This window comes from Nansenia antarctica (genome assembly GCF_963989245.1).
Source record: "Nansenia antarctica genome assembly, chromosome: 11".
Taxonomy (NCBI): Eukaryota; Metazoa; Chordata; class Actinopteri; order Argentiniformes; family Microstomatidae; genus Nansenia; species Nansenia antarctica.
In genome coordinates, this window is record NC_137681.1 from 25,518,486 (window position 1) to 25,531,150 (window position 12,665).

Below are 12,665 nucleotides of genomic sequence, written 5' to 3' on the forward strand. Positions count from 1 at the left end.
GGGTGGCCCCCAACATAACAACCAGAGTATTTATAATCTAATAAGAGGTATAAATTGATCCTTCAATCCACTGTCCATGTACTGTAAATATGCCATTATGGTATTACCATGAAACCCAAACCTAGCAGAATAAGAAAGATTGTATATCTACTTTAAGTAAAATAATAAAGTGCAGCCAGTTAGCTCTTTAGCTGGCAAGTGTGCAGCAGACTAGCTCATCTAATCACCTCTGAGCTAGCTAGTTAGAACAGGAGACGAAAGGAGACCAGAGGGAGAGAGAGGCAGAGAGAGAGAGAGAGAGTACCCGTTCCCAGAGTCCCGTCTGTCTGAGCTCCCCCCCCCTCCCCGGGTGGCACCCACCCCCCCCCCCCACCTGCCCTCCTCCATCATGACCACCAGAGGAAGCAGTCGCCCCAACGGCACGCTGCCCCAGACCAAGATCTGCCAGTTCAAACTCGTGCTTCTGGGGGACATGGCTGTGGGCAAGTCCAGCTTGGTTCTGCGCTTCGTCAAGGGCCAGTTCGACGAGTTCCAGGAGACCACCATCGGAGGTAAGGGGGAGGAGGGGTTTGGTTTGGTTTGGTTATTTGGATCCACTATTAGATACAGCAAATATGCAGTAGCTATTCTTCCTGGGGTCCTCATACCATACTTTCAAACAATTTTTCATCTTAAACACTTAAATACAGACAATACACTTCCATAACATTCGTACATACATACATTAGCTCTATTATTTACATTTAACCACTACGCCAGCCAGACCGCTGTGATGACAGCAATGCAAGTTGAGACAATTACTTCTTTTTTTTTACACTATTTTCTTTATTGATCTATCGATCTATCTATCACACTTTCAAAATATCAAGTTATCTATCACACAATCAAACTATCTATCGATCGATCACACTTTCAAAATATCAAATTATCTATCTTTCACACAGTCAACCTATCCATCTATCTATCTCGTGTGAAGTGGGAACTAATAATTTCCTAAAGGAGGAACTGTCGTTCGGGATGTAGTTTCCGCCTGTGAGCCTTTTTTGACGCGCGTCTTACCATAGCCTGTGTTTTAGCCTGGTCGCGACCAGGCTAATTATATCTGACTCAGAAGGAGCTCAACCAAGCAGCGAATTATTTGAGCCACATTGATGGCACCGAACGCAAGCTAACATTTTCGAGGCTTAGAACTTTATCGAGGCTTAGAACTTTATCGAGCTTCGTGGAATACCCCCCTGGTTCCTCTGGAATCTGGAGCAGATCGACACTATTAAACTCTCATAGGCACACACACACACACACACACACACACACACATACACACACACACACACACACACACACACACACATACACACACACACACACACACACATACACACATACACACACACACACACACACACATACACACACACACACACACACACATACACACACACACACACACACACACACATACACACACACACACACACACACATACACACATACACTGAGAGAGAGATAGGGGGAGGAGAGAGAAAGAGAGGGAGGGGGAGAGAGAGAGAGAGAGCGGGAGGGGATAGGGAGCGAGAGAGAGGGAGAGGAGGGAGAGAGGGAGGGGAGAGAGAGAGAGAGATAGGGGAGAGAGAGGGAGGGGAGAGAGAGGGAGGTGAGAGAGACAGAGAGACAGAGAGAGAGACAGAGAGACAGAGAGAGAGACAGAGAAACAGAGAGAGAGACAGAGAGACAGAGAGACAGAGAGAGAGACAGAGAGAGAGACAGAGAGACAGAGAGAGAGACAGAGAGACAGAGAGAGAGATAGAGAGACATACTCTTGGCCCTACCAGGGACTCCCTGATGTTGTCCTCCTCCGTCTTGGTCTGCTGTTGGGTCAGACCCAACTCTCTGGCTCTCTCCTGCTCCTGCTCCAGTTGCCTCTGATACGCCATTTTCTGAAATTATCATAAATTACATAATCAAATCTGGAAAACCCTTTATTTGGATAGTCTTCAATCATTTTACATCTTTTTAAATAAAATGTATATTTTAAATAATTATTTATTATTAAAGCACTTTGAGCTGCAAAGTTTGCAGGAAAAGTGCTATACAAATAAAAAAGTTATTATTATTCTTGTTCTTTTTCTTATTCTTATTCTTATTTGAAGGTTGGGGACTGGCAATATTAGTATATGCTGCCGTCTACTGGCAATAGATGGGACAACATATTACTTACGTTCTGCTTATAGTCCAAGTTTTCTTTATACTTGTAAATCCAATGCGCAAGAAACTGACATTCCCCCAGGCCTTTCTTCACGTATTCTGAGTCCATTTCACTGTGTAGTGAAGTACATTTTGAAGTAAAGTGAGTGCATGAAATGAGGACATGAAGGCGAGGACAACCAAAGACTTATTATATCTATACAATAGACGTATATAAATAAAAAATAAAGGTTATTATCTGAGTACAACGGAACCTGAAGTTATGGGATAGAATGAGAATGGCTAACGACGTCTGCGTTGGCTGTTTAAGCAATTAAAACACGAATTTCCATCATGAAATGTAACAGTATTGTTGTTTTAATTTCACGATAAATCAGTTCTTAATAGAAGTGTTTAGAACACTATTACACAAACCTGTATTTCTCCTCTACAGCGTCCGGATGTAATCATGTGTCCCCATGGTAACCGTGCTACTTCGTAAATCTATAATAATAATAATAATAATAATAATAATAATAATAATAATAATAATAATAATAATAATAATAACCTTTATTTCTATCCTGAAAACTTTGCAGTTCAAAGTGCTTTAATCATTACATAATCACAATTTAATCATTTAGTCATTAAAGGCAATATGAAAACGATTTTTAGTCTTGACTTGAACATATTTGCTGAGGTTGCGTCCACATCATATCATATCATATGAAGAATAGTAACATAAACAACCATGCATTTTCATTAAACTGATGTATCCCACATTATCCAGGCAGGTTTCTACCAGATATATTCATTATTTCCACTGTTTACCAATAGTAATGAGTCTAAGTAAACTAAGTCTCTGTTGTGTGTAGCCTTGGCCCTAAACATGTTTTTTTTATGACTAACTAACTAACGAGTCCATTGATTCTGAAAACGTGAGCTTAGAATTATAAGGTTCTATCTCGGTTTAGGGTAGTTCAGAAATATTGAGCGTTGACGTTTTTACATTCCATTATGTTTTGTGAGATGGAACCTTTGTATTTTATTAATTACTAACTAACAAAAATTCAACATTTTAAAAATAACACCACACAGGCATTAATAAACACCTGATCTGAATGGATCAGATTATGTAAAAAACTCAATTTTGACAAAAATGGAGATAGAACCTTAACATAATTCTAACGTCACGAAAAGATGACTTCACATGATAATGGCTGGTAATTTATATGACCATACAACATCCTCCACAGGACCAAAATCAGTCATCAGGGAGGGGGTCATTACAGGTACACTGGTCAGTCTGGGGTCATGGGTTTAAAATAACACACACACACTTTTCAATGCATCCATCAGACTCCAAGACGACCAATAATTCTGCATGATTGAACAAAAAAACGGAACGTTTTGGTTTTGTTTTGGTCGTAAACTTTATTCTTAGGGTCTGCCGGTTCAAAGTGATGCAGAGATTGCGGGTCACACACACCCGGATCACACACACCCTGGAGAGAGAACCGCCACAGGCTGGCCGGGGTCGGAATGCACCGCCCCTCCGCTACACCGGGCGACGGACAGACAGACAACACACCCTGCAGCTGCCACATTCCCTACAACTACTGGAGAGGAAATATTAGCACCACTCACACACACACACACACACACACACACACTCACACACTGTCGCTGCTCTACGCTACAGACACCCTCCACAGTCACCAGACATCTCCCCAACACCTGACCCAGATCTCAAACCACCACCACAACGCTCACACTTGCTTGATGAGATAAAGACACTTCAATGGGGGGGGGGGGGGGGGTAATATTGTCTATTATTCCATACAGGATGGTTAACAAGCAGTGCGTGTATGACATTTACATTTTTTGGGCATTCAGCAGACGCCTTTAACCAACTTAACAACCAATCCATTTGTCTAAGTAAGGGAATCATCTATCCATCAGTCATCGCAAGAAAAAGTCATCTATGCTCGGGCCAGAGGCCATTGGCAGTTACGATGCTAGAAGACACTGTCCTCTACGACTCCCTCTGGTTTAGAAGCGTGGAGGAGGAGGAGGAGGAGGAGGAGGAGGAGGAGGAGGAGGGCAGTCGGACCCTGGCTGGCTAGCGTTCCACCATAGAACCCCCGGACCCCTTTGCAGGTATAGAAAGTCTATGAGCGAGCTCTGTGTATACAGCCTGAGGGGCCCCCCCTCCCAGGCCCCCACAAAGTGAGAGAACAGAGAGCGAACCAGACAATAGAGAGAAGACTTAAAGAGAAGCCCCTTTGGTCAAGTGAAGGTGCTTGAACAGCCCTGTGCGACGTCTAGTCCACCTAGGTGCCTTGGCGTGAAACAATCGTTCGATTGGACGACACGTCTGTCTTGGTCCAGCTCGGATCGCAGTAGAGGTGTTTGGCGTGTGAGGAGTTAAAAAAAAAGTTTCTCCAGGAAATGTTAATCCCTCCCTCCCCCTTTCTGCCCTTCTGACTGGTCTAACACGCCAGTTCACATCACCCCCACCCCCTTTGAGTGTGAGTGTGTATACGTGTGTGTATATGTGTGTGTGTATACCAAGTGTGTATGTTGTCTTTGCCCTTATATAGAGCAACACTGTTGTGTCTGCAGTGCCTCAGGACCTGGGACCGTGTTTCAAACTTGCAAAGGAGCGAAGCCCCCCCCACCCCCTCTCTCTCTCTCCCTCACACACAAACACACACACACACACACACACACACACACTCTCCCTCTCTCTCCCTCTGATCTCTGAGCTGCAAGGGACACAAGGACGCATTTTGCCAGCCAGTGCAACAGCCCTCTCTGCCACCCCTGTGTGTCTCTCCGTCTCTCCGTCTTTGTGTGTCCTAACTTCTCCTGGTTGTCTTAGCTGCTCAGACGGACCCAGAATGAACGGTCCAGTGGACGGGATGTACAACACCGATGAGCACTATGACGGCTCCTTCATGTTCACCTCCGAGTCCGTGGGAGAGGGACATCCTGGTGAGTAGAGACCTCCTCCGCTGTTTACTGTCCGGCTGTTGTGGGATAATAAAGATGATTTGACTTTGAATTGACTTGAAGTGACCCATCACACAGATGTCTGGAGTCTGGACCCGTCTCTGCACGGCCACCCATACCCATTATGCAACAACAAAGCCCAGACAGATTAGAATTCTGAGACGTAAAAAAATCTAAGTGTTTTGATACTCACTCTAAGGTATGGGTAGAGATAAGCCGATAAGGAATATGACTTATTGTTGCATGTGATTTTGCAGTGCAAAGGAACAAACATGGAGATTTTTGATCTAAGCGGATTGACTTAGTGCAAGTTTGCACCATGCAAGGCAAGCTGAAAGAACAACAGATTTAGAGAGTACAAACGTTCGCTTTCATCTTTGATGTCTGTACAGTTTGTTCAAAGTCAGAGCTTAACTGTGAGAGGCACAGTGGACATTTCATTGACAAGCTTCTGAAGCTCTGAACATGTGTTGCTGTTCCTTGCCAGATTCTGTTACTGGGTCAAATTCAAAACTTGAACTTACAGTACAGCAGGTGCAGGTTCATCTGATTTGACCACACTAGAGCAACTGTACACACTAACAGTACAGTTACACCACAAGTCAAAAAGAAATCTCCAACACATTAACACATCAACAGCTTCTGGATCTGTGCATGTTCTTATGATTATAATGTTGCTAGATAACAATCAACAATCCCTCCCACTCCCACTAGCGCACATGCACACATGCACACATGCACACATGCACCTGGGCCTGTGCCATGGACCAGTGACTCTCACACCTGTTCATCCCTGGCCTCCCATACTGTCACTCTGTCTTCAGCTAGCAACTTGTAACACTTCCATATTCACTTACCTCACCTATGAACTTGTCATTCAACACGTGCACAGGTCTCAGACCTGGAGGAACAACACTCCACTCCTCATTTCTGTTGTCAGATCAAATCAAAGGATATTAGAATTGATTTGGTTTGTTTATCTTTTGATTTTTTCACCTCCAAGTTTGTATGGACAGTTTGACCGATACGAGTTATATTCACTTTTCTTTTTACATTTACATTTTGGACATTTAGCAGATGCTTTTATCCAAAGCGACTTACAAGTACATTTGTCTAAAGTAAGCGAATCATCTGGACATCAGTCATCATAAGAAAAGATCTATGCTCGGACCAGGTGTCATTGGCAGTCACAATGCTAGGAGAAGGAAGGATTCCTCTTTTTGTTATTAACAATATAGGAACTGTACAGAGGGGTAGTGGGGGTTGAGGAGGTCTGTACAGGGGGGTAGTGGGGGTTGAGGAGGTCTGTACAGAGGGGTAGAGGGGATGAGGAGGTCTGTACAGAGGGGTAGTGGGGATGAGGAGGTCTGTACAGAGGGGTAGTGGGGGTTGAGGAGGTCTGTTCAGGGGGGTAGTGGGGGATGAGGAGGTCTGTACAGAGGGGTAGTGGGGGTTGAGGAGGTCTGTACAGGGGGGTAGAGGGGATGAGGAGGTCTGTACAGAGGGGTAGTGGGGGATGAGGAGGTCTGTACAGAGGGATAGTGGGGGGTGAGGAGGTCTGTACAGAGGGGTAGAGGGGATGAGGAGGTCTGTACAGGGGGGTAGTGGTAGATGAAGAGGTCTGTACAGAGGGGTAGAGGGGATGAGGAGGTCTGTACAGGGGGGTAGTGGGGGTTGAGGAGGTCTGTACAGAGGGGTAGTGGGGGGTGAGGAGGTCTGTACAGAGGGGTAGTGGGGGATGAGGAGGTCTGTACAGAGGGGTAGTGGGGATGAGGAGGTCTGTACAGAGGGATAGTGGGGGTTGAGGGGGTCTGTACAGGGGGGGTAGAGGGGATGAGGAGGTCTGTACAGAGGGGTAGTGGGGGTTGAGGAGGTCTGTACAGGGGGGTAGTGGGGATGAGGAGGTCTGTACAGAGGGGTAGTGGGGATGAGGAGGTCTGTACAGAGGGGTAGTGGTGGATGAAGAGGTCTGTACAGAGGGGTAGTGGGGATGAGGAGGTCTGTACAGGGGGGGTAGTGGGGGATGAGGAGGTCTGTACAGGGGGGTAGAGGGGATGAAGAGGTCTGTACAGGGGGGGTAGTGGGGGTTGAGGAGGTCTGTACAGGGGGGTAGTGGGGGTTGAGGAGGTCTGTACAGGGGGGTAGTGGGGGTTGAGGAGGTCTGTACAGGGGGGTAGTGGTGGATGAAGAGGTCTGTACAGAGGGGTAGTGGGGATGAGGAGGTCTGTACAGAGGGGTAGTGGTGGATGAAGAGGTATGTACAGAGGGGTAGAGGGGATGAGGAGGTCTGTACAGAGGGGTAGTGGGGATGAGGAGGTCTGTACAGGGGGGTAGTGGGGATGAGGAGGTCTGTACAGGGGGGTAGAGGGGATGAGGAGGTCTGTACAGAGGGGTAGAGGGGATGAGGAGGTCTGTACAGAGGGGTAGTGGGGGATGAGGAGGTCTGTACAGAGGGGTAGTGGGGGTTGAGGAGGTCTGTACAGAGGGGTAGAGGGGATGAGGAGGTCTGTACAGAGGGGTAGTGGGGGATGAGGAGGTCTGTACAGAGGGGTAGAGGGGATGAGGAGGTCTGTACAGAGGGGTAGTGGGGATGAGGAGGTCTGTACAGGGGGGTAGTGGGGATGAGGAGGTCTGTACAGGGGGGTAGAGGGGATGAGGAGGTCTGTACAGAGGGGTAGAGGGGATGAGGAGGTCTGTACAGAGGGGTAGTGGGGGATGAGGAGGTCTGTACAGGGGGGTAGTGGGGATGAGGAGGTCTGTACAGAGGGGTAGTGGGGATGAGGAGGTCTGTACAGGGGGGTAGTGGGGATGAGGAGGTCTGTACAGGGGGGTAGTGGGGATGAGGAGGTCTGTACAGGGGGGTAGTGGGGATGAGGAGGTCTGTACAGAGGGGTAGTGGGGATGAAGAGGTCTGTACAGAGGGGTAGTGGGGGATGAGGAGGTCTGTACAGAGGGGTAGTGGGGATGAGGAGGTCTGTACAGAGGGGTAGTGGGGATGAGGAGGTCTGTACAGAGGGGTAGTGGGGGTTGAGGAGGTCTGTACAGAGGGGTAGTGGGGATGAGGAGGTCTGTACAGAGGGGTAGTGGGGGATGAGGAGGTCTGTACAGAGGGGTAGTGGGATGAGGAGGTCTGTACAGGGGGGGGTAGTGGGGATGAGGAGGTCTGTACAGGGGGGGGTAGTGGGGATGAGGAGGTCTGTACAGAGGGGTAGTGGGGATGAGGAGGTCTGTACAGAGGGGTAGTGGTGGATGAGGAGGTCTGTACAGGGGGGTAGTGGGGATGAGGAGGTCTGTACAGAGGGGTAGTGGGGATGAGGAGGTCTGTACAGAGGGGTAGTGGGGATGAGGAGGTCTGTACAGGGGGGGGTAGTGGGGATGAGGAGGTCTGTACATGGGGGTAGTGGGGGTTGAGGAGGTCTGTACAGAGGGGTAGTGGGGGTTGAGGAGGTCTGTACAGGGGGGGTAGAGGGGGATGAGGAGGTCTGTACAGAGGGGTAGTGGGGGTTGAGGAGGTCTGTACAGAGGGGTAGTGGTGGATGAAGAGGTCTGTACAGAGGGGTAGTGGGGGATGAGGAGGTCTGTACAGAGGGGTAGTGGGGATGAGGAGGTCTGTACAGGGGGGGGTAGTGGGGATGAGGAGGTCTGTACAGAGGGGTAGTGGGGGTTGAGGAGGTCTGTACAGGGGGGGTAGTGGGGATGAGGAGGTCTGTACAGAGGGGTAGTGGGGGTTGAGGAGGTCTGTACAGAGGGGTAGTGGTGGATGAAGAGGTCTTTAGGAGTGACAGTCCAGTTGCTAGTACCACAGTCTACAGTGTACACATACGCCCATGTCTACATGGGTTCAAATCCGGCCCATGCCCTGCTGACATGCCCTCTCTCCTTTTTCCTCCTTACCGGTACTTTCCTGTCTGTCTTCACTGTATCTGTCCAATAAAATGAAAAATATGAGTGGGACTGCCAAAAATAACTACAAATAAAAAAGGAGGGACAATCTAGTTAGCTTCCAACCACAACAACTACATCACGGTTATTCAACACGTTACAAAACTTTATTGAACACAACACAACAGATGAGAGGCCTACAGTACATGTACAAAAAAAAAGAAGAAAAAAAAGCAAGACAAGTGTCTTCCACGTTGTTATTGTGAACTGTAGGGATGTCAATGACACTAACCCTTGTGCAAGTGTTGATATGCTGTTTGACCCCTCTCTTGACCTCTCTCTCACTCAATTATCATGTGTCGACACTATCACTCACGTTCTCACTGTCCTTATCCTCACCTTATCTCAGAACTATGACGAGAGGGTTTTCTCAGAAAAGTTACCTAATGAGAAAAGAACTAAGAAATATGATGTTGATGTCAGATTGACTGCAGTGTTGTTTTTATATTTTAACTATCCTTTAAGCCTCATTTGATAGGCCCCAAGATGGTCTATAGACACCCTAATGATCCACTAAAACTATCAACTGGAACTCCAACCTTTTTGCTAGGATTAGGTTTAGAGTTGAAGTTTTAGGATTAACAATTTTGAATCACAATTTGTTATATTCAGGTTAGTCTGCTGTTCACCTAGCCACTATACTGTATATGGTACTCTCTAATGGTGGTGTATATAAACTGCCTTGGCGCTCTGACGGTGTGGACGGACTCACGCTACTGAGGTATGCAGCCACAGAACCAGGGCTATTCCAGGGATTGGAAGGAGCACCCTATACCGGCCAAGAGTAGTATTCTGAAGGAAGGGGTGAAATTCAATCTCTGGTAGCTACTCTCTCTACGTCTCAGCTTGTGTCATGTGGTTTTTCGAAAGGTCACCAGGAAGCCACCGTACAGGACCAAACCTGAGGAAGATGCATGATGAAACAATGAGGATAGGCTTTTACTGTGCTGTACACAAACACTCATTAATAGGCTAGCTAGGTAGCTAGGTAGCTAATAGGCTAACCGTTGCCATCAAGTCAAAGTGGTGCTTGTCTGTTGCCTAACGTTTAACTAAGTTCAAACGTTGTGTGTTTCCAGATAAGATCTGTGACCAGATCAGTGATGCCGTGCTGGATGCTCACCTGAAGCAGGATCCTGACGCCAAGGTGGCCTGCGGTGAGTATGACCATGGTCTCACCAGCAGGGGGCAGCACAGTCCATAATAGAACACAGCCGGTTTATATATATCAACATTAACATTTTATATTAGCAACAGCAACATCTTTTGTATTTTATTTCAAATTGTATGATGATTCTACTGTTGATCAGGATGACTCGTTCAGTGTTAACACTAGACAACTTTTTTTTTTTTTTTATCTTTGCACTCGATCAAATTTCAGGACCCTCCTTTCATTACTTTTCCTAGATATGTGCGTTCTACCACCCAGTATCCTTACATTTTCAAAATCACATCAGGATAAGCTAGTATAAAGCTATTTTGCCGTTTTTCTGTGTAGGAGGCAGGCTAATGTACAAGGCGGCCAACTAGTGGTCGTTGTGTGTAAGTAGCAGCTTCCCATTCTAAAGACTATGCTTTTATAGTAGGTAAAAAAAGGCACGGCTGTTCTAGTGTTAATAACCAGTGATCCTCGTGTTGTGTGTGTGTGTGTGTGTGTGTGTGTGTGTGTGTGTGTGTGTGTGTGTGTGTGTGTGTGTGTGTGTGCAGAGACGGTGTGTAAGACGGGCATGGTGCTGCTGTGTGGGGAGATCACGTCCCGGGCCAACGTAGACTACCAGACGGTGGTGAGGGACACCATCAGACACATCGGCTACGACAACTCTGACAAAGGTCAGCTGACTCACTGCTGCCATCACTCCCTCCCCTGGCAGGTCTTATGTCTCACTCCCCTGGCAGGTCTTATGTCTCACTCCCCTGGCAGGTCTTATGTCTCACTCCCCTGGCAGGTCTTATGTCTCACTCCCCTGGCAGGTCTTATGTCTTATGTAGGCTTGCTTTGCTTTCCCTTCCTTTAAGCCTCATTCGATAGGACCCAAGATGGTCTATAGACGCCCAAACTACCCACTAAAACTATCAACTGGAACTCCAACCATTTTGCTAAGGTTAGGGTCCTATCTGGTGTCTTTGCTAGGATTTAGGGTCCTATCTGGTGTGTGTGTGTGTGTGTGTGTGTCTGTCTGTCTATCTGTCTGTGTGTGTGTGTGTGTGTCTGTGTGTGTGTGTGTGTGTGTGTGTGTGTGTGTGTGTGTGTGTCTGTCTGTCTGTGTGTGTGTGTGTGTGTGTGTGTGTGTGTGTGTGTGTGTCCGTCCCAGGCTTTGACTACAAGACCTGCAATGTGCTGGTGGCTCTGGAGCAGCAGTCCCCTGACATCGCCCAGGGCGTCCACATCGACAGGATGGAGAGTGACATCGGGGCAGGAGACCAGGTGACCTCTCTCTCTCTCTCTGTCTCTCTCTCTCTCTCTGTCTCTCTCTCTGTCTCTCTCTCTCTCTCTCTCTGTCTCTCTCTCTCTCTCTTTCTCTCTCTCTCTCTCTCTCTCTCTCTCTCTGTCTCTCTCTCTCTCTGTCTCTCTCTCTCTCTCTCTCTCTCTCTCTCTCGTCTACATCAAGGGGAAAGGCCTATAATCATAATAATAATGTTCTAATCACAATTCTGCTTTTCAGTTCAATGTGATGTTTGACAGATGATATCCACACAGGTGTAGCGGCTGTGGTTCCATGGTGAACCTGGCTGTGACCTGAAGACTAGTGGGTCAAGGCAGGGTCAAGGGTCAAGGGCTTTCGCCCAGCAGACAAGTCAAAGGTCATGCCGGATAACCTAAAACCTGAAAATGTCTGTTAGCTCCTAGAGCCAGATGCGTATGGCTTTGGCTCAGTGAGATATAACTCTGTCTTGAGTCGCTCACACGACCACTACCTGGCCGGTGACACAGGAATATCGTGGTAAACGTAAACGTAAAAAAGTGTTTCAAACTGAAAAGCTGTTGAAAACAAGTTCGAGTTCAAACAGCTGGGTTTTTTGTTCTTCTGCTATTCGGGTTAAATCGACTGTTAGCTGATAGCATGACTAACCTGCCGGTCTGCGTTGGTAGGGTCTGATGTTTGGTCTGCGTTGGTAGGGTCTGATGTCTGGTCTGCGTTGGTAGGGTCTGATGTTTGGTCTGCGTTGGTAGGGTCTGATGTTTGGTCTGCGTTGGTAGGGTCTGATGTTTGGTCTGCGTTGGTAGGGTCTGATGTTTGGTCTGCGTTGGTAGGGTCTGATGTTTGGTCTGCGTTGGTAGGGTCTGATGTTTGGTCTGCGTTGGTAGGGTCTGATGTTTGGTCTGCGTTGGTAGGGTCTGATGTTTGGTCTGCGTTGGTAGGGTCTGATGTTTGGTCTGCGTTGGTAGGGTCTGATGTTTGGTCTGCGTTGGTAGGGTCTGATGTTTGGTCTGCGTTGGTAGGGTCTGATGTTTGGTCTGCGTTGGTAGGGTCTGATGTTTGGTCTGCGTTGGTAGGGTCTGATGTTTGGTCTGCGTTGGTAGG

General features: G+C 47.4%; 1 protein-coding gene across 1 annotated transcript in view; it reads left to right on the top strand.

Annotated features, from left to right (window-relative positions):
* Window positions 1-388: 388 nt before the first annotated feature.
* Window positions 389-12,665, top strand: part of LOC308168040 (S-adenosylmethionine synthase-like) — a gene marked incomplete at both ends in the record, with an annotated part of 16,666 nt that continues 4,389 nt past the window's right edge. The window contains 5 exons of the mRNA XM_080542516.1: window positions 389-551; window positions 5,077-5,181; window positions 10,221-10,298; window positions 10,849-10,971; window positions 11,454-11,566. Coding sequence (XP_080398642.1) covers window positions 389-551; window positions 5,077-5,181; window positions 10,221-10,298; window positions 10,849-10,971; window positions 11,454-11,566 — 582 coding nt within the window. The remainder of the gene's footprint in view (window positions 552-5,076; window positions 5,182-10,220; window positions 10,299-10,848; window positions 10,972-11,453; window positions 11,567-12,665) is intronic.